This window comes from Haliotis cracherodii, unplaced genomic scaffold (assembly GCF_022045235.1).
Source record: "Haliotis cracherodii isolate W230 unplaced genomic scaffold, xgHalCrac1.p SCAF_6, whole genome shotgun sequence".
Classification (NCBI taxonomy): domain Eukaryota; kingdom Metazoa; phylum Mollusca; class Gastropoda; order Lepetellida; family Haliotidae; genus Haliotis; species Haliotis cracherodii.
In genome coordinates, this window is record NW_027266319.1 from 38849430 (window position 1) to 38872635 (window position 23206).

General features: G+C 42.6%; 1 protein-coding gene across 1 annotated transcript; it reads left to right on the forward strand.

Moving 5' to 3' along the window:
• Positions 1 to 4045: 4045 nt before the first annotated feature.
• LOC139445006 (glutathione S-transferase 1-like) lies at positions 4046 to 19611 on the forward strand. Its single transcript, XM_071226055.1, has 5 exons — positions 4046 to 4273; positions 16080 to 16172; positions 16894 to 17009; positions 17507 to 17617; positions 18670 to 19611. Exons 1-5 carry the CDS (start codon positions 4141 to 4143, stop codon positions 18841 to 18843), a joined length of 627 nt encoding a protein of 208 aa, XP_071082156.1. The 5' UTR covers positions 4046 to 4140; the 3' UTR covers positions 18844 to 19611.
• The last annotated feature ends 3595 nt before the right edge of the window (positions 19612 to 23206 follow it).

The following is a 23206-nucleotide window of genomic DNA, read 5'->3' on the forward strand; positions in this document are numbered from 1 at the left end:
CTTCTCGGCAACCCATTCCCAGATGTACGGGGGAGGAGTATTATATGTCCGCTTCACAAGGGTCTGACAGTGTGCATGACCCAAACAACTACAGATCGAGGTATATCCCTATATTGCTGAGTCAGGGAATGTGAGGGATTCTGCAAACAACTGATACATATATGTCAATGCCAAAATGGAAATTACGTACAATGTGTAGCACATGGTTGAATGACAAAAAATAACAAAATGTGTAAGCTGGCAAATATTTAAATAAAATACAGTACATAATACATAATTATATTTTTATTTTAATAAAAAGCTGTGATACCCTTTCTATAAGTCAATTTATTTCTATTATACGATGGAAAAAAATCACACAATGGAAATATTTCTCCCTTGAAAACAAGTGTGTGAAAGCAGAGACCATATCTATCATATGGTCTCTGGTGAAAGGAATTCAGTGCTAAACAGTAATGTATCTAAATATAGACAGGGGATTTCCAGGTGAAGCTGGTAAAATCACAGTGGGTGTGGTAACTCAGCTGACATTCAGCTAAAGACAAGAACAACACATAACGAACGAATTCTGCGATTGCGATCGCGGATAGATTTGCAGAAGATGTGTTTTACTCCAGAATCGCAGAAAAAACCGCATAATGTGCCCTTTGTATCAATCATTAGACAACTTGTGATTATTCTAAATCTTTCCTATCGAATTCGATCTGCACTTTAATGATGCCCAAACATTTAACGTGCGATTCAAACATTCAAAATATGAAGCCTACAATATAACTAGTTTTTTAAATTATTCTCATTTTATACGTTCTTGTGGTATTATGACGATATAAAGTCGCCACGTTCAACCAAACTGGATATGTCTAAATGCAAAGGATTAAAATTTGTAGAGAATAACAAAAGTTTGTATCAATTGATCAGAGGGAAATGGCTTAAGTTATGTTTTAACCGCAAACGTTTGGTAATTTTACCGCAGAATTCTGGTAATGTTATCGTGGGAAATTTAATAATTTTACAGCGGAATTCTGGGACTGACGTTTCATGTGGTCAACTCAGAGTTAGGTCTGTCATCAGTTATATTCAGCTAATTGCAAAATATTGGTGATTCTAAAATAAACGTACCACTACCGTTTTCATACCGTCAGTATGATTTCCATAACTCTGATAATTTGTCTGTCGTGTTTCTGATTAGTATCATGTATAACATAGCTTGTCGTGGGTTACAATCAAAAATGCACTTGATTATGACACTACTTAGAGCTATCACGAAATCTATATTTGCTGCAAATTGTGTCCCGTGATTAGTAACAAGACACATTTACATGATGGACAAACCCATGCTTCCCGTAAGAGGCGACTAACGGGATCGGGTGATCAGGCTCGCTGACTTGGTTGATGCATGTCATCGATCCAAATTGCGTGGATCGATGCTCATGATATCAATCACTGGATTGTCTGGTCCAGACTTGATTATTTACAGACCGCCGTCATAGAGCTGGAAAATTGCTGAGTGCGCCGTAAAACAACAAAGCAACCAACATAAGGGGCAAATGATCCTAGTTCTGTTATAGGACACTGTAACTCCGAGAACAATAGTCAGTAATCACACATTTTATCCACCCAATCTTCATCGTATCCGATAGATCAATGCTCATGATGTCAAACAATGGATTGTCGGGTCCAAACTCGATTATTTAGACATTCGAGTGCTACAAAATGGCTTACATAACCTGGAATGAAGTAAACAGTGTTTTAGTCCTAAGGAAATTCCACAAATAATTTCGAGACAGTTGTGATTATATCATGACAGTTGTTGATGGTAATATTCAGAAAGCCATCGGTGAAATCGTCAATCGGTATCAAACAACTGTTAAATTCTTCAAGAAATATCAGTTTAGCACAAAGAACCAACCACCATTATGGTGGGATAAAGAGATGGCATACTGTAAATCTTGAAATTAATGCGTCCCCAAATCAATACAACTGCTGACCCCCAAAATCCCAAAGTGTGCAGTGAGGCCGTCTTATTGTTGACATAGATGCGAAGTTTTATTAATTCGAACAAAGACGACTCGCATTTCTTCGCATTTAATTCACACTAGCGTTAATTTCAAGATTTGCAATATTTGAAACATAAGTAAATACAGCGCATTAAGAAACCACGGAGACGCGGGACATGTTATTGACGTTAATAGAACAAAGAGAAAACGAATTATCCAAAGAAAGAAATCACCTACAAATGGAATACCTCGTTTGATTAACTGAGGGTTTTATTATCGTCATCAAAATCAGAACCAAATCAGATTTGGAAAGTCTTGAAAACGTCCACGAGTGAGTGAGTAAGGAAGACACCGGAAATGGGCTTCATACATTGTTCCCATGTGGGGAATCGAATCCAGGCCTTAGGCGTGACGAGTGAACGCTTTAACCACTAGGTTACCCACCGCCCCCATAATTCAATAAATACAACCACATCCATGGTTTGAAAACTTTGGTAGCCTCCTGGACAAGAAGAAGATACACACAAACACGCACGCACGTACGTACGCACGCACGCACGCACGCACACACACACCAGAAAAAAAAATCCCATTCAATCCGGACCAGGGCCCACTTGACAAAGCGATCTTAGCGCTAAGATGATCGTAACTCCCATACTTTAATATAGGCTTACAATAGTTGTAGCGCTAAGATCGCTTTGTGCATGTGGGCCCTGGTCCGGATGGCATGGGATTTTGTTTTTATAAATCAACAAGAGACGATGTAACTGTTTTGTTTACTAAACGCTTTAATAAAATGCTTCTCAGCAACCCATTCTTAGACGTACCTATAGAGGTATGTTGGTCCTTATGGAATCATTGTGTGAAGCGTTAACAGGTGTGGTAAATCCAAGACACAGTGGTGTGATACTAATGGAATCACAGGCTGGCTTTCGGACAAATTACTCTACTATTGACCAAATGTTGACACTTCAGGCTAGGTCTAAAATACCTAGTAAAGAAGAAGGAGCGATTTTACTGTCTCTTCGTTGACTTTTTTAAGCTCTTGGTCGTGTTAATCATGCTGCTCTTTTTAGAAATCGGAGTCAGTATTTTCTCTCCAGTTTTTTTCTTCTATGTACTGTACTACTCTCAGCTTGCGTAAGGATGGACACCGGGCTTGTGTCAGGATGGAAACCGGGCTTGTGTCAGGATGGACACAGGCCTTGTGTTAGGTTAGTCCCCGGGCTTGTGTCAGGATGGACACCGGGCTTGTGTCAGGATGGAAACCGGGCTTGTGTCAGGATGGACACAGGGCTTGTGTTAGGTTAGTCCCCGGGCTTGTGTCAGGATGGACACCGGGCTTGTGTCAGGATGGACACAGGGCTTGTGTCAGGATGGACACCGGGCTTGTGTCAGGATGGACACCGGGCTTGTGTCAGGATGGACACAGGGCTAGTGTCAGGATGGACACAGGGCTTGTGTCAGGATGGACACCGGGCTTGTGTCAGGATGGACACAGGGCTTGTGTCAGGATGGAAACCGGGCTTGTGTTAGGATGGACACTTGCGTATCTTGAACAAAATAAGTTTGAAATTTCAAGATACAAAGTTGAAATTTCAAGACACTAAGTTGAAATTTCAAGTTATAATCTTAAAATTTCAACTTATTATCTTGAAATTTCAACTTAGCACGTATCTTGAAATTTCAACTTATTATCTTAAAATTTTAACTTAGTATGTATCAAGTAGACCTCAAAGGCTTTAGTAGCAAGGAGATATTTCGTATGAAAGAAATAAGTTTGAGCCAGATGTTAAATCCCATTTCATCTCACGTCGCCCATGAAAAATGTTTTGATGAATAGGCCTTTGTTAGGGATAAATCTATCAGTGGAAAGACCTCAAACGTATCTGACGATAGAATAGATGCATGACTCTGCAGGATGTTGTATGTGATAATACAATGTGATAAACAGAAGCGGTATCTCATCAAGCCTGCTCATAGGCGACATCGGGCGATGTGAAAACTTCAAGTCACCGCCTTGCATACGGTACATGTCACGTGACTTGCCACGCCGCTTTCCTTGACTCGGGCGCTTCGCTGTTCATTCCGATACCGACAGTCCGCTGGAACGCGTGTTGATAGCCGTGTGACATTTCCGAAGATGCCGTCCTACAAATACGTCTATTTCAATGTGCGGGGTCGCGGCGAGATTCCAAGACTTGTCTTGCACTGTGCAGGTGTCCCTTTTGAAGACAAGAGGATTGAATTTGATGCATGGCCCGCGTTAAAAAAGGGTAAGTTGTTAATAGCGTTATAAAGAGGAACTATAGTTCATTTCATTTTCTGATTTGTGAATGATGAAGAATTATCAAAACATACATTGAAAATCACATGTTGATTGAGAAAACAGAATTCGCCTTTCAACACAAAATTAAAACGGCACCTCAGCAAAACGACAACGATTTCCTCTGCCGTAAACGACTTACTCTACTAATTGTCGAGCGAAAACGGCACCTCATATTTTTTTAAAACATGGCTTCTGGGCCCCGTGCCACAAAGCGATCGTAGGACTCCCTCCCATCACTTTAACATAGAATTACGACAGTCGTAGCTCTACAATCTCTTTAAGGAAAGGGTCCTGGTGTTTTTGGGCCGGTGTTTGCTGAAATGGTTAGCCATCTGAATTTAAAGATAGAAACCAAACAAATTCAGATATGCATCGACCAGTTAACAATTATTCGAAAATTCAAAAAGAGAGTTATGATGTTTAAACGTTGATCATATTCAATTGAACAAATGGAAAATATTATTAAATAATGGTAATTGCCAAATATGCAATAAGGAAAAAATGCATCCTCTTCTTAACCCTTGAATATGCCGTCAATGCATATTGCATATTGTGAGTCAAATGTTAATAGGGCCATACAAAAAATGCACTCAAAAATCAATTTTGATTCATCATAAATAACTAAAATCTAAACAAACATTCAATTTTGGATTTTTTTTTATCTAAAACGATATGCTATAAAAATCTTGTTCGTATGCGTGTGATTATAACAGTCCATCACATATAAACATGATGAGATATAAGATCGCGTTTTAACGAAAACGTTATAAAACGTGTTGATCGTAAAAGTACAAACATGTTTGCGCATATAGCATTCTATGAGCTCTTACTGTTTAACGATAACTTTAAAAACCCCGGATCGTATGTTGCAGGCAATATGTTTCACATGGCATATAAACGTCCTCACACATCTGTCGCACAGTGACCTCGTTTTTAGAATATACGACAAGCCCCACTCACGAACAATACCTTTGTATCTACTTGTAAGGCCTTGTAACTATGAAAGGATTCTGCCATGTCATGTTTCCCATGTACCATTCATCATTGACATTCCAGAGCCTTTTCTTGATGTTACGATCACTGAACGTTAATTTTAGACTTTTGTATTGGTGTTTACTTTCGTGCTAAAACCGAAGGCCCGGGTGGCCCAGTCGTCTAAGGTGCCGCGATTCGCTGTGCAGAGTTGCGTCCCTTGGGCACGCCAGAAACCTATGATTGATGGTTCGAATCCCGGTCCGCCCCGATTATGTTTCTAGGTTTGTCAGCACCATACCCGTGCTCGTGAGTTTCACAGAAGTGGTAAACGTCTTAGACCTGCATCACTTCGGGCTTTCCTCCCACGTTAAGCTGACACGCCGTGATATAACTGGATTACTGTTAAAAGCGGCGTTAAACCCAACTCACTCACTTACTCACTCGTGCTAAAACCAAGTTTCTAATGTGTCAGTACCAAAAATAGGCATATGGAATGGTATTTGTGTGACGATGTGCCACAGCAAAGTTTCCATCTGGGTGCCGTTGCACAAAGCGGTCTTACCGCTAACGTGATCGTAACTCCCATACCTTGACATAGACTTACGACAGTCATAGCGCTAAGGTTGTTTTACGCAACGTCACCCTCGTCGTTTAGAGTATGCATATCATGCGTTGTCACGAATCTTGGTCGGTGTCACTAAAGTAAGAGAGTGAGTTTTAGCAATATCCCATCAATATCACGGCGGGGGACACCAGAAATAGGCTTCACCCATTGTACCCATGTCGGGAATCGAACCCGGATCTCGGCGTGACGAGCGAACGCTTTAACCACTAGGCTACCCGACCGCCCCTGTGTCACTGAAGGACAGTTGCACAATTACTGCCACAAATCTTCACAGTATGAGCGTAGCTTTACACGTGAAATTCATCTTCTGTGAAACGGGTCGTACACTTAGACGTCCAACGTCATCAGCACAATGGCCATAGAATCACATTACCCCGCCTGCACAACACCTGATGGCGGGCGACACATTCCTGTCTATCAGACTAAAGTCTTACTTGCTTTGACAATTCTAAAGAGTTTCCTGTGAAAAGGTTCTCCTCGATTCAGCTTTATAGGTCAACTTGTAACTTCACTGCGTGGTAGTCTCATTAAAGTCTCATTGACTCTGAGGTCATCCCAATTACGAGTTGGGTCAGAACGACCTTTCATCCGACCAATCAGAGCGTCGCTACCAGATCGGGATGACAGTCGGAATGTGTTTTGTAGTCATGCAACCTCGAATTGGTTAACACGGGGTATTCCGAACGACAGTTACCGGCTGTACGACTCATTCCGTCAAAATCATCTTTCTCTGGTTTCAGTGGGATAAACATTTGAAACATTCCATATATAGCCCATGGGAAGTACTGCCAAACAATCTCAGCAGTCTATTAGTCATCCAGAATTTCTTTTGTTCAGTTTTCAGTTTTGAATCGAGAACTGTCAAAATATTTCTTTTAAAGCAAATGCTGGAATAGAAGTCGCCAGTGTGAAACTAATGACATGGAGCGCGAGAAAGCTGCTTTCTGATTGGCTGATGTCGACTTCTTGTAAGACGTTTCATTGGTCGATCAAAGTTCGCGAGAGGTCGTTCTTAAGTGATCTGTAATCTCAGATCGTTATTTAGCAGTAGCGAACCCAAGATCGGATTTTAACGTGATTACACTGAATGGAAGATGCGGTTTCATCGTCTACGCTTATCTGTACTTAATCTGTTCGCTTGTGTGTCCATATCTAACAAGTTTGGACCATGACCTAGACATGAAACTGTCTGAGAGCATTGTTGTGTGTGTCTGTACATAAAGTCCGTATATGTAGTAACTTGGGCCTACTGAACAACCTGGCTCAATAGTGGAGGCTGTGGGATTTTCAGAACACTTCCATTTCACCGATTTTTAAAACATCATTTTTCCTACATCTATGTGCCTGTTTCTAATTTAACCACTTACTCCAAATACGCGGATATTTCTAATCGAAAGTGAACTTTTGAGAAGGGAACGAAAACTAGTGGGTTATGGAGGTCAAAATGGCGTCCAAGAATCAGCTGCCACCTGATTTCGGTGATAATAAATGACGAACGAATGCAGGGAAATGGTAAATATATAAAGTATTTCAACATTCCCGTGACCCCTCTAACAATGGAAACCCTTTCAAAAACGGAGTACACAGACGGAAAGCTCTTACACACGGTGCTGAAAAGTGAAAGCTCTTCCAAACAGTACTAAAAACTGAAAGCTCTTTTACACACAGCGCTGAGAACTGCCAACTCTTACACATAACTCTGAAAACTGCCAGCTCTTACACATAACGCTGAAAACTGACTGCTCTTACATTCAGCGCTGAAAACCGAAAGCTCTTACACATAACGCGGAAAACTGAAAGCTCTTACACTTAATGCTGAAAACTGCCAGCTCTTGCACACAGTGCTGAAAACTGAAAGCTCTTTTACACACTGCGCTGTAAACTGACAGCTCTTACACATAACGCTGAAAACTGCCAGCTCTTGCACACAGTGCTGAAAACCGAAAGCTCTTTTACACACTGCGCTGTAAACTGCCAGCTCTTACACATAACGCTGAAAACTGCCAGCTCTTGCACACAGTGCTGAAAACTGAAAGCTCTTTTAAACACAGCGCTGAAAACTGCCAGCTCTTACACACTGCGCTGTAAACTGATAGCTCTTACACATAACGCTGAAAACTGCCAGCTCTTACACACTGCGCTGTAAACTGACAGCTCTTGCACATAACGCTGAAAACTGCCAGCTCCTGCACACACTGCTGAAAACTGAAAGCTCTTTTAAACACTGCGCTGTAAACTGACAGCTTGTACGAACGGAACTCGCAAACTGAAACCTGTTCCGAGCTCTGATACCCGGAGACTTAAACCTCTTACAAACACAGCACTGAGACTATCAGGTTTTCCTTTGTTGGTAACTGATACCGCAGGACCTGAATACCTTGTGTCTCTAAAGCTACAGTAACACCACATTAATCCGGAATGAATAGTTCTCTTGCCCAACATGAAACTCCCGGAAGGTGGAGTATCTGGACGAACGAGATCCAAACTAGCGGGATCCAACCCAACGGGATCTAACCTTACGAGTTCCATCTAAACGGGATCCTAACCTAACGGGGTCCATCCTTACGGCATCCAACCTAACGGCATCCATCCTTTTGGGATCCATCCTAACGGGTTCCATCCTAACGGAGTCCATCTTAACGGCATCTAACCTTGCGAGATCCATCCTTGCGGGATTCAACCTTATGGGATCCATCCCCTACGGCATCCAACCTGGCGGGATCCAACGATTTAGGGTTGTCATTTAACTGCACTGACACTGCACATGGTCTGTTTGAATAGCCGTAAGTGTTAAAACGAATTATTCGCTCCTAATTAGTGGATAATTTCAGAACAGTGGTGACACCGCTGCGGTTAATTCATCAAACAACGTAATACATTATAAATAAGGTATAATGTGCAAATACGAATGTGTTGCACTTATCTTAATGGGGGCGTTGGGGGCAGCCTAGTAATGAAAGCATCGACTCGTCGCGTCGAGGGCCCGGGCTCGATTCACCACATGGGTGTCCACCGTAACATTGCTGGAATATTGCTAAAAGGAGGGTAAAATCATACACACTCACTCAGACATACAGACCGCCTCCGTGGTCTAATGGTGGAGCGTCCGCCCGGAGAGCGGAAGGTCCGGGGTTCAATCCCCGGCCGCGTCATACCAAAAGACGTTAAAAGATGGTACTTGTTGTTACCCTGTCTGGCGCTCGGCATTACGGGGCTAAAACAATGACTGGTCGGCTCGGAGTCAGTATACTGTGTCTGAGTGGGGTATTCATGTTAAACTGCGGCATGGTATCTCAGTGTGCTAGCACTATAAATCGGCATCAGTCCGGGCTAATACAAGCAGCCACACACACACACACACACACACACACACACACAGATACACGTGCATGCACGTCGCTATATAAGTGTAATAATCTTGGACGCGACGTTAAACCCCATTTCACCTCACCGCACCTCACTCAGACATACAAGACATGGATGCGCTGTGAATAAAGGTGAGTGAGTATGGTTTTTACACCGTTTTTAGCAATATTCCGGCAATTGAAAGACTATATAGTGGAAATTGCACCTTCAATAAGGTGCCCTATGAATATCCAAGAGCCTAACGTTATTCTAATAGACATGCATGACGTCACAAAGAGGACGGGGATTTGAATAGGCATCATCATCATCATCATCATCATCATCATCACCAACAACAACATCATCAAATAGAATTTCACCCTTTCATGAAAGAATGTGGACTTCTGTTGGTGCCATTCTGTGTTTAATCTAGCTAACTCTCCCCACCTTTAAATATACGAACCAATCAGTTTGAATGTTAGTGATAGACATGATGCCAAAAGGTAATCTAACCAATCAGCTTCCTTTATTCCTTGGGGCGGTCGGGTAGCTTAGTGGTTAAAGTGTTCGCTCGTCACGCCGAAGACCCGGGTTCGATTCCCGACATGGGTACAATGTGTGAAGCCCATTTCTGGTGTCCCCCGCCGTGATATTGATATTGCTGGAATATTGCTAAAATCGGCGTAAAACCAAACTCACTCACTCACTCCTTTATTCTTTCAACAGCCAATTAATTTAGAACATATTTCAAGATATGATGCGAGCACACATTCGTTTGTCGTTCCATTGAATCGGTTTCCATCAGAGTAAGTTGTGAACACGATTGTATGAGTAAACGTTTCATCATGGCATGTTTTATTCCCCGTTCACTCCATTCAGTCAACACTACACTAGTGTCATTCATATCGATGAACAATATTACATTTATAGCGCTGTGAAGATCCGGTTGCTGTAATAGGCGACCCTGCTTGTCGTAAGAGGCGACTTATGCTACCATAACACCAAAGTAGATCAATCCCGTTCTACCCCGTTCCGGACAAAATACTAGAACGCGCTGGGATCACGGTAGATAGCGTAGTTACTCTATACGTCTATCTCGTTCCTATCTCGTTCTTATCTCGTTCTTATCCAGTCTGCAGTCCGTTTGTATCCAGTTCAGATTGTGTAAAAGTGTCCAAGGTAGTTCACCTCAACCCGACAACGTTTCGAAGCAGTTCGAGCACGTCCGTAGCTGTTCTCAAACCGTTCTTAACCAGTTCAACCTCGTTCTACCTCGTTCACAATACGTCCAAGCCAGTTCTAACTAATTCTTCACCCGACCAATTAGTTCCGAAGTGCGTGACTCGCGTCCTGGCCCGTCCTGGCCCGACTCCTATGGATACCGAGCGCATTGTAGCTAGTCTTCATTCAAGTTCAGGGCTCCGAGCTGTACACATCATGCCTCCAAAGAGAAGTTGACCCGGTCGGTGTGCACACGTACTGAAATTTATGTTGGACTGCACCACGTCGTAACACGTCCCTAGTAGGTTCGAAGTACGACAATTCCGTTCGGAATACGGCAATTCCGTTCGTAATACGTCTTTCTCGTTTGAAGTACGTTGTCAATCCGAGTAATTGCAGAACGGGATGGACGGGATAAAATTTTGAGCAGACTCAAAGTTCTGGAGCACCCTCCCATTCCGAGCCCGTCCATGAAGTTCGTAAAAAGACTGTCAATAGTTCAACTACGTTCCTACACAGTTGGAGCCCGTTCGACAATATTTTCACGAACGTATTGAGAACTAGTGTGATGGGGGTATAACGGGATCGGGTGGTCAGGTTCGCTGACTTGGTTGATGCATGTCATTGATCCCAATTGCGTGGATCGATGCTCATTATGTCAATCACTGGATTGTCTGGTCAAGACTCGATTATTTACAACCCGCTGTCATATAGCTGGAATATTGCTGAGTGCGGCGTTAAACAACAAACAAACATGCTGTGATGATTGTAGATTGGGACACAGCCGAGCAGATTTTAAAATGAAACGATTGGGTAAATATGTTGGACAGTTTTACCGATGGAAGTGGGACAAGTTATGATGTAGAACAAACATATCTCTTCGTATCGTCAGACATTCTGTCTCTATCCTATTCTCGTAGAGGCTAATAAACGTTGGGGTGTGGGACTAGCTCTACATGACCCAAATACTGTATTTCCATCAAAATTGAGAAGATAGAAGTTATCGGAGAAAATATTTATGAAAATCGGGGACATTCTCACGGCTGACCAATTTATGGTGTTATATTTCAAAAGGGTGACAGATGAAAGAGTCACTCTCTACACATGGAGATATGCGTTGCGAGCAGCTGATCATTTCAACGAAACGCAGTCGGTCAGTGTGACCAAGGACTTTTAGGATGATAATTTACGGTAATTGGGTGGACGATTGCGTACCGGCGTCGTCCCAGCCAGCATCTGTATTGACGTACCTTCACCTGAACTACGGTATACCCTCGTTATTCGAGCCTGGCGATTTGGTATGTGCGAGATGTAGAGGGTCAGTACCCGATGGCCCTTGCACCTTACCGTAGTTCCTCCAGCAATCACAACGGGATGTTCTTCTTTTAACAGCTTTTATCCACACTTTGTGTTGCTGTTGCTGTTTTACACTGCTTCGTTATACACTGACATGAAGTGATCTGGGTTTGGGGGATAAATGCGCCTGGCAAATAAGTTCACCTGTTGTCTATCGTCTAGCAAATTGAATAGTGTCACATTATGAGAGTTCAGAGCAATGTCACCTGTGTCTGAAGCTTTGGGGGTGGTGAGGTAGCCTAGTGGTTAAAGCGTTTGCTCGTCACGCCGAAGGCTCTTGTTCGATTCCATATATGGGTACGATGTTTGAAGCCCATTTCTGGTGTCCCCCGCCGTGATATTGAGGGAATAAGGCTAAAATCGGCGTAATTAATACTCACCAACTTTACCTCTCGGAATCAGGTTTAGCGATAGTAGAAAATTCATTACATTTTTGTGATGGGAGGTACGTGTAAACAGTTGAGAAATGCTTATATCATTTCTTGCTTCGGTCATCAGGTCATCTAAAACAATCATGTTGTTGTTGTCCCGGGCATCGAAACAATGTTCATCCTGTAGATTGGAAGGAACGCCTTTCACAAATGTCACTTAAGGTATAGTTTTACTAATAGTATCACAAAGAGGTTATCACTCCATGTAACACCACACGATGCCGTTAGGTATTGATATGACTTGTCCGCTTTGCATAAAGAAACATCGTCTTTCCTCAACCACTTGGCCCCACCAAGACAATATGAGAAGGAATCAATAACTTGAATGGCTTAGCAGTGTTATTTGTTATATGTTAGTTTATAAGATGGGTGGGAAGCGGGTGGGGTTGGGGATGGAAGAGGAAGGGCCTGGTGTAGCCTGTCTTACAGACCCTGATACAAATATATCAAATACAGCCCATGCAAGTCTGTAATGCTTGGCAAGTCTAGATTACTGCAGTATCAGGAAAATGAAGAAAGTCTCTGGGCTCCTTTTGATTATATTTTATTAAGATACAGTAAAGTACGGTTATAACGAACTCAAGGGGACTACTAATTTTAGTTCGTTATAACCGTAGTTCGTTATAAGCATACTAGTATATGCAGCATAACTACAGCAAATAGTCGGGACCAAAAAAGTAAGTTCGTTATATCCGGCAGTTCGTTATAAGCGTGTTCGTTATAACCGTAGTTTATTGTAATTGAACAACTGTTGTTTTTCTGTACGATCTGTTCAGTCTAGGCCTGGTGCATCTGTCTTCTTTGTGTCTGAATATCTAGAAAAATGCTTCCTACGTTCTGGATCCCATGGTGTTTTGATAAGCACCGGCCGTATCTGGTCTGTAGTGATAACGTGTTTTTGTTGCGTCTTTTTACGTCTTATCATCTCGACCTTTATCCTCTGAAAGACAGACTGAATCATAGATTAGACTTTAAATATAGGTTGTCCTCGGGTCGACTTCTTTTTGGACTATCTTAAGGCGTCTTCCCCTCACAACTTCTTCCGCTGAAAATGGTTTTAGTTCATGCATTTTACATGTTTTATAGTCCGTCGTTATGACCTTCGCCTATAAACAACCTCAGTTAGCGCAATGACCAAAGAGTTACGTCCAAAAAAGAGGACATTATTGTTCAAAATGAAATACCACCTGTATAGCATTATTTTTTTAAAACAAAACATTATCCCAATATAAATCAAGTTTGTTTACTTCAAAATCCATTCTCAGCGATGTTGCAAAATACTAGTTTCAATGGTAAAAACCTTAAAAAGACGATAACCGTGTTCAAACAATCAATCTATTTATTTCAGTACTGATATAGGCCTCGGGCCTTTGTGTAGAAAAATATATTACAGGCAGAATTGCAGTCAACCGCACATTTCTTTCAATATGTGCATAGTACAAATATTTTGCTAGATTTGTTATGTAGGTAAGATGTTTTATCTGATTTTTGTGCTATCCACATTGAAGTGAGTGAGTGAGAGTATGGTTTTACGCCGCTTGTAGCAATATTCCAGCAATATCACGGCGGGCGACACCAGAAATGGTCCACATTAGAAGAATAACAATATTTATACATGAACTAACAACATTTATACATGAACATAATCTATTCCCACATGATACAACTTCTTACACTAAGCAAACAGATCTCTCAAAACACCAGTGTAGTGGACACGAGATGTCAGGGCATCTTCTAGCCATTAGCCCGACGGGGTCAGGTGTTGAGTGGTGACTGACGTATATCCCCAAAACAGGGTCGAGCGATGTAAGCCCCCCATTTCGACAGGTTAAAGGGGACCGATTATTTTTACGGGACCATTTAAGGCCCATAACGGAAGGCTTTCTAATTTAATCTGATGACTGTGAACACAGTTTAGCCTTGTCGAGGCTGTTTAGAAATCATGGAATATGTGTTTCGTGGAGAATGGTTTTAAAAACAGTACTGCGAAATTAAGACTTCATCTAAAGTTTGTCCACTATTTGAATAACTTATGTGTTCATTTGAAAATAAACTGCTTTGATGGAAAAATTTTTTGAAGAGAATGAGATAATTATTCTGACTTTATTATTTCTTTCTGTTTTGACGCGTGAAAACTTTCTTGGTATTATTCAAACATGAATAATAACATGGACGAAAATTCAAACACGATAAAACTTGTAACAATAAGTACACAAGCCTGTATTGACACACCGCCGGATTGCCTAGGGTACTGTCCATTACAGGTCAAAGGTATTTGTTTTACTAGCCACTTTATTTCAGCAAGTGTCCCCTCTAGACCGACAGTCGTGTGTTGACAGGTGGGACCCGCATTCACTGGCGTAGATAACAGGGTACTGCAACTTTAAAAATAGGTTACCGTTAGAGGGGCGATTATTTTACAGTATTTCACAGTAGGGTTTAGGCGATTAACTGTGAGTAACAAGCCTTGCGGATCCCTTGAGCGCGCCAGAAACTTATGATCGTAGGTTCGAATCCCGTTATATTTCTAGGTTTGTCAGCACCACACCCATGCTGGACTGCTCGTGGGTTTCAACAGAGTGGTAAACGTCTAAGGCCTGTACCGGGATTCACTTCGGGCTTTCCTCCCACATGAAGCTGACACGCCGTCATATAACTGGAAAACTGTTCAAAACGGCGTTAAACCAAACCCACTCACTCACTCACTCTTTTAATCAAAGGGTGCCATTCCAGTTAACGATACACTTTCTAGTATGTATCCAGTTTGTATCCCGAGTACATTTCAATAGGTTCAATGGCATTCCTAAACGTCGCGTTCTTCACAGGTGGCTACAAGGACTGAACGACGTGGATAGCTGCTCATGCTATCACCCATATTTTAGAACAAATGGGAGCAAGATTTTACACCATTTTTTCCAAATTGATATATTTTGGATGTATATTTTGATAATAATATCAGTCCAGTCCATTATTTAGGTACTGCAGCGGTGTTACTTACGGGTGCCTTTGAGAGGCATTTGTTTATTCTAACTTCAAGATAGTAATTTTAAATTTAAATTTATTATTTGAAATTTCAAGACACTAACTTGAAATTTCAAAATACATGCGTTGAAATTTCAAGATTTTTTTTAAATGACCCTAAAAGGTTTCCGTAAGTAACACCGCTGCTGTATCTAAATAATAGACTGGTCCTGGTAGACACGTGGGTGGTAGCATGACCTAGTTAGATCATTATCTTGAAATTTCAACTTTGTATATATCTTGAAATTTCAAGAACAAAAATTAAAAAATAAACTTCAACTTAGCATCTTGAAATTTCTACTAAGTATGTATCTTGAAATTTCAACTTAGTATCTTGAAATTTCAATGAAAATATTAAATGACCCTTAAAGGCTTCCGTAGTTACTCGAATATTAGGTTTAAAAAAGGAAACGTTTCTCGGGAATTGGTGCCTCACTTAACTCCGTGTTAGTGATATCTATTGCCAATTAAACAAATATTTCTTTTTCTAATTTCCTTCGCCACCTGAAGCAGCTTCTGCTATCCATGCCTGACAACTGACAATGTGTTAAAGAATTGAGTTCTGTGTGTGCTCATGTGTGTTTGTTGGTATTCTTGGTGCTAAAAATACATTGTTTCTCCCCCATCTTTTTTAATTTCAATTTATAACAGTCCTACCTCTTTCCTTTTAGGAAAATGTGGCCGAGAAAAATATTTTATTGCAGCCTTGCTGACGTCGACGAAAGACCTTTACGTATTGACAATACAGGTTCTGAATATGATTATTTACCTGTTTGCAGACACGCCATTTGGCCAGCTCCCCGTCATGGAGATCGACGGAAAGGTGTTCCCCGAAAGTATGTCCATCTCGAGATACCTGGCGGCCGAAAACGGTGAGTTGGAGATATAACTATAACTATAATAATAGCTAGGTCGAAATTGTCGTGCTGATAACTCCGAGGTGTCAGTCACCTTTGAATTTGACATGACCATGCACCAGTTGAATATGCCTCGTATTGGGCGATGAAATGGAACAGTGGTCATTTACGGTGACTAGGTTTATTGCGTGTCATCGTACACCGATGGCGTCGGACACCGCTCGTGATGTTGACCACTAGTCTGCCTGGTCCAGACGGCGCTAAACATCAAGCAATTATTATCCGAGGCGTCAATCTCCGACCGAGGGGCGTTTTTTTAACTTTTTACATCAAGGATGATAAAAGTAACTTAGGGTTAAAACATTGTTTAAAACGTATTGTTTCTGAAATCTATTGCTCATACCAGATCAGTCCCGGTGGCAGAGAAGTTTGTTTGTTTATTGTTTAACGCCGCACTCAGCAATATTCCAGCTATATGACGGCGGTCTGTAAATAATCGAGTCTGGACAAGACAATCCAGTGATTCACATCGTGAGCATCGATCCGAGCACTTGGGATGCGATGACATGCATCAACCATGTCAGCGAGCCTGACCACCATGGGTTGCTTAAGATCTATTCTAACCCGGATCTTCATGGGTCCGGCAGAGTGGTAAGGTTAGTGGCTAAAAAATCAGAAAGTTGGCGTGGTGGTCTCGCTCACTCTCTCTCTCTCTCTCTCTCTCTGATACGCACAGGTCTGGCTGGTAAGACCCCCCTTGATCGACTGAAGGCGGATTACATCTCAGAACAGACCCGCTCAATGAAAGAACCCATTTACAAATACTTCTTCAATGAAGACGCAGAGAAAAAGGTACCTACGTGTCATAGCCCGTACAGGTCTCACTGTCAATGCTACGCCGACGACGATAGCACTATTTCGGCACCAGTGTTCTTGTAGACCAGTAGGGGACTACAAGCGAGGGAGGGCGGGGGCGAGAGGGCGAGAGGGCGGGGGCGAGCGGGCGAGCAGTATTCCAGCAATATGAGGGCGGGGGCACCAAAATGGGCTTCAAACCTTGTACCTATGTAGGGAATCGAAGCCGAAGGCAGGATTGGGGACGGATGGCTGCGTGTCGTCGTATTGCATGGCGCGTTTACAACTGTGATGAGTGGTTTGGCTTGTGACTGCCGGCATGGATGATCAGGCTAACTGGTTTGTCTGGTCCAGGCTCGATCATCTAAGAGTAAAGCAAACCAATTTCCACTCACCGAAACCTCAATAACAAACCTGAAACTGAAATTAAGATTAGACATTTTTTTATACAGTGTCAGTTCAATACCGCCATGATTGTTTCGCTACTATTTCAGGCTGAGTTGGAGAAAGCGTTTTTTGAGGAGACTGCACCCACATATTTCGGCTACTGGGACGCCGATGTGAAGGGCAATCCCTCTGGTAATGGCTTCCTCGTGGGATCGGAGGTGAGTGATTGTTTGATAAAAAAATATGCAATCCTTGGCTCGTGATAATGATAATGATGTAAAGAGATGAAGCAGTTACCTCCACTTGGTGCATCAGCATGGGCTAGTTGATTACGTTGATACTAGCTTATTACGTTGATACTAGTTGATTACGTAAATACTATCTGATTACGTTGATGCTAGTTGATTACGTTGATACTAGTTGATTACGTTGATACTAGCTTATTACGTTGATACTAGTTGATTACGTTGATACTAGTTGATTACGTTGATACTAGCTGATTACGTTGATACTAGTTGATTACGTTGATACTAGCTGATTACGTTGATACTAGCTTATTACGTTGATACTAGTTGATTACGTTGATACTAGTTGATTACGTTGATACTAGCTGATTACGTTGATACTTGCTTATAAAGTTGATGCTAGTTGATTACGTAAATATTATCTGATTATGTTGATTCATACGATCATACTGGCTGATTACGTTGATACTAGCTCGTTACGTTTATACTAGTTGATTACGTAAAAACTATCTGATTACGTTGATAATAGCTTATTACGTTGATGCTAGTTGATTAGGTTGATACTAGTTGATTACGTTGATACTAATTGATTACGTAAATATTATGTTGATATGTTGATTTATACGACCATGCTTGCTAATTGTGTCATCCCATTTGGGTGGATCGAGGCTCATGATGTCAATCACTGGATTGTCTGGTCCAGTCTCGATTATTTACAGACCGCCGTCATATAGTTGGAATATTGCTGAGTGCGGCGTTAAACAACAAACAAACAAATGTCGATACCAGTGGATTAAGTTGTCACCAGTTGATTTACACGTTCAACGGACACGTAGAAGACAAAGAAAATCTGTCAATCACTGGATTGTTTGGTCCAAACTCGATTATATAGCTGCCGTCGTATAGCTCGAGTATTGCTGAGTGCGACGTTAAACAACAAACAAATCACTCGGGGACTTTAAAACCTCATCTACTCGATAATACCCTGTACAACCACATTAAGCCGCTTCTATACCTCTCAACAGGTGACCATTGCTGACCTGGCCGTGATGGACGCTGTGGACTTTGTCCTGCAAAACGAAGCCTTCAGGGCAACATTCGCCAGCAGATTCCCAAATCTGTCCCGAAACTACGAGGCCGTTAAATCTATTCCCGGCGTTAAGAAGTACAGGGACACCCGACCAGATAACAAGATCTAGATGATGGCACGACGGTGTTCCTTGGAGTATCAGTTACTTGAAGGAACACTGGGCTCGGCGTACTCGCGGGCCAATTCAAATCCTCCAAACACCAATCATTTTTATCATTTAAAGCAGAATGGTATTAAATGAGTACTGTCATGATTGCCTCCATTCCACGCACCTACGCTGAAAATGGGCAAGAGACGGATGCCTAGCCTCCTTTTCAGAGATTTATAATAACTGGCTCTGCAACCTCGTTGCGAATTTTGATTGATCCCTTTTCCAGTCGGCTCGGAAAATAAAACTTGTTGCTAAACTTGACAATTCCGTGAATAACAACAATTCCGTGTATATGTATAAACCGTGCAGTCGATAACAACAGGAGGGCTGGTTTTGCTGGGGAAGTCGATTGAGTGAACAGCTACTGTGCATGCGTGGTGTCGACGACGCGCATTGTGGAATACACGTGAACAGGAACTGTACGTGCACAGCGTCACACAACCGCAGTCCAATGTTCCATTGAGTTTGGTTCTTTCGTTTTCCCCAATTATCCCCAACCCCTCCGATTTCTTATTTTAGGGTTGTTTGGCATTATACCTACATTTTAAAGTGGACAGCAGATTGTTGAACTTCGTGTCCCTTTAAAAGATTCCTGTTAACAGGCGTTGTCTCGTTGCGCATTTTAATTGATCCCTTTGCCGAAGTTGGAACGGCTGTTGTTATGTTGCATGTTTTTCCGTCGTTATTTGGCAACAAGATGTATTTCAATAAATAGATAGTGTTGAATGTCTCGTTATTTTTGTTGTTGACGAGTAAGGACCGCCGCCCATTGCTAGGATTTATATTATACTCAGCCGCTAAAGAAACGCAAGTCATTTGTTTTGGTTTGGCACTGAAGAAACACTGTTCACTATTTACATCATTCGTTTTGAGCACGTCGTGTCGTCTAGTTTGACGTTTTTTGTGCGTGCAGAGCAAATCACATCCAAATATGCGTGCATTTTCCCCTTTTTCCATCCTTTATGAGCCACTATTTAACAAAAACACACCAAGCATTTCACACTCGACTTATAGAAAGGACAGGAAAGATGCTTCGATTAACTGAACTCAAGAGAGGATCAACGTCAACTGAAGTGGCGAGGTACTTTGGATGTCATGTGTCTACCATCACCGGATTGGTCGCAAGGCATCAACATACATGCAGAGTCCAAGGCCGGTCGAGGGTAACTACTCCAGTGCAGGACCGTCACATCCAGATGACGCATCTGGGTGACCTACAGCGACGAGCAACGCAGACTGTTGCAACCATTCAAGGTCCACGTCAGCTGACACGATTCGTCGTCGTCTGAGATCGGCGGGAATCAGATGTCATCGTCCTTATTGACTCAACGTCACCGCCAACAACGTCTGCAGTGGGCCCAACATCACCTGCGTTGGCGACGTCAACAGTGGCAACAAGTTGTCTTCTCAGACGAATCAAGGTTCAACCTTTCTCACGCCGATGGCCGCATCAGAGTGTGGAGACGACGTGTGGAGTGTTACGCTAACTGCAGTGTCTTGCAGGCCGACCGGTAGGGAGGAGGTAGCACCATGGTGTGGGGTGGCCTCAGTTATCATCACAGGACCCATCTACACGTGTTCCGCCAGCGTATGACTTCTGTCATTTACAGGGGTGATGTTCTTTATGATCACGTCAGACCTCGCCTATTGGGTCAACCTCAACTCCAGGTCTTTCAGCAGGACAACGCTCGTCCCCACACAGCACGGGTCACTAGTCACTATGGACTGTCAGGCCCTGGCCGTCTTTGTCACTCGACATGGCGCCAATTGAGCATGGATCTAGAAGCCTTTTAGGTGCGGGAATGGGACAGGATTCCTCAAGCCTTCTTCCAAAGACTTCGCCGCACTTAACTTCAGATTTATTATTTATTTATACGTCCGGTGAGGTAAGTCTGAAACGGACTATAGAAATATTCACAAAACATCAGATCCCCCCCCCCCCCCCCCTATCTGATTACGTTGATAATAGCTTATTACGTTGATGCTAGTTGATTAGGTTGATACTAGTTGATTACGTTGATACTAATTGATTACGTAAATATTATGTTGATATGTTGATTTATACGACCATGCTTGCTAATTGTGTCATCCCATTTGGGTGGATCGAGGCTCATGATGTCAATCACTGGATTGTCTGGTCCAGTCTCGATTATTTACAGACCGCCGTCATATAGTTGGAATATTGCTGAGTGCGGCGTTAAACAACAAACAAACAAATGTCGATACCAGTGGATTAAGTTGTCACCAGTTGATTTACACGTTCAACGGACACGTAGAAGACAAAGAAAATCTGTCAATCACTGGATTGTTTGGTCCAAACTCGATTATATAGCTGCCGTCGTATAGCTCGAGTATTGCTGAGTGCGACGTTAAACAACAAACAAATCACTCGGGGACTTTAAAACCTCATCTACTCGATAATACCCTGTACAACCACATTAAGCCGCTTCTATACCTCTCAACAGGTGACCATTGCTGACCTGGCCGTGATGGACGCTGTGGACTTTGTCCTGCAAAACGAAGCCTTCAGGGCAACATTCGCCAGCAGATTCCCAAATCTGTCCCGAAACTACGAGGCCGTTAAATCTATTCCCGGCGTTAAGAAGTACAGGGACACCCGACCAGATAACAAGATCTAGATGATGACACGACGGTGTTCCTTGGAGTATCAGTTACTTGAAGGAACACTGGGCTCGGCGTACTCGCGGGCCAATTCAAATCCTCCAAACACCAATCATTTTTATCATTTAAAGCAGAATGGTATTAAATGAGTACTGTCATGATTGCCTCCATTCCACGCACCTACGCTGAAAATGGGCAAGAGACGGATGCCTAGCCTCCTTTTCAGAGATTTATAATAACTGGCTCTGCAACCTCGTTGCGAATTTTGATTGATCCCTTTTCCAGTCGGCTCGGAAAATAAAACTTGTTGCTAAACTTGACAATTCCGTGAATAACAACAATTCCGTGTATATGTATAAACCGTGCAGTCGATAACAACAGGAGGGCTGGTTTTGCTGGGGAAGTCGATTGAGTGAACAGCTACTGTGCATGCGTGGTGTCGACGACGCGCATTGTGGAATACACGTGAACAGGAACTGTACGTGCACAGCGTCACACAACCGCAGTCCAATGTTCCATTGAGTTTGGTTCTTTCGTTTTCCCCAATTATCCCCAACCCCTCCGATTTCTTATTTTAGGGTTGTTTGGCATTATACCTACATTTTAAAGTGGACAGCAGATTGTTGAACTTCGTGTCCCTTTAAAAGATTCCTGTTAACAGGCGTTGTCTCGTTGCGCATTTTAATTGATCCCTTTGCCGAAGTTGGAACGGCTGTTGTTATGTTGCATGTTTTTCCGTCGTTATTTGGCAACAAGATGTATTTCAATAAATAGATAGTGTTGAATGTCTCGTTATTTTTGTTGTTGACGAGTAAGGACCGCCGCTCATTGCTAGGATTTATATTATACTCAGCCGCTAAAGAAACGCAAGTCATTTGTTTTGGTTTGGCACTGAAGAAACACTGTTCACTATTTACATCATTCGTTTTGAGCACGTCGTGTCGTCTAGTTTGACGTTTTTTGTGCGTGCAGAGCAAATCACATCCAAATATGCGTGCATTTTCCCCTTTTTCCATCCTTTATGAGCCACTATTTAACAAAAACACACCAAGCATTTCACACTCGACTTATAGAAAGGACAGGAAAGATGCTTCGATTAACTGAACTCAAGAGAGGATCAACGTCAACTGAAGTGGCGAGGTACTTTGGATGTCATGTGTCTACCATCACCGGATTGGTCGCAAGGCATCAACATACATGCAGAGTCCAAGGCCGGTCGAGGGTAACTACTCCAGTGCAGGACCGTCACATCCAGATGACGCATCTGGGTGACCTACAGCGACGAGCAACGCAGACTGTTGCAACCATTCAAGGTCCACGTCAGCTGACACGATTCGTCGTCGTCTGAGATCGGCGGGAATCAGATGTCATCGTCCTTATTGACTCAACGTCACCGCCAACAACGTCTGCAGTGGGCCCAACATCACCTGCGTTGGCGACGTCAACAGTGGCAACAAGTTGTCTTCTCAGACGAATCAAGGTTCAACCTTTCTCACGCCGATGGCCGCATCAGAGTGTGGAGACGACGTGTGGAGTGTTACGCTAACTGCAGTGTCTTGCAGGCCGACCGGTAGGGAGGAGGTAGCACCATGGTGTGGGGTGGCCTCAGTTATCATCACAGGACCCATCTACACGTGTTCCGCCAGCGTATGACTTCTGTCATTTACAGGGGTGATGTTCTTTATGATCACGTCAGACC

Bases quoted from the DNA above. Each gene is read 5' to 3' on its own strand.
- LOC139445006 (XM_071226055.1), top strand. From the start codon at position 4,141: ATGCCGTCCTACAAATACGTCTATTTCAATGTGCGGGGTCGCGGCGAG. The intron at 4,274-16,079 runs GTAAGTTGTTAA...ACCTGTTTGCAG, and splicing joins ATGGCCCGCGTTAAAAAAGG to ACACGCCATTTGGCCAGCTC. The intron at 17,010-17,506 runs GTACCTACGTGT...CTACTATTTCAG, and splicing joins ATGAAGACGCAGAGAAAAAG to GCTGAGTTGGAGAAAGCGTT.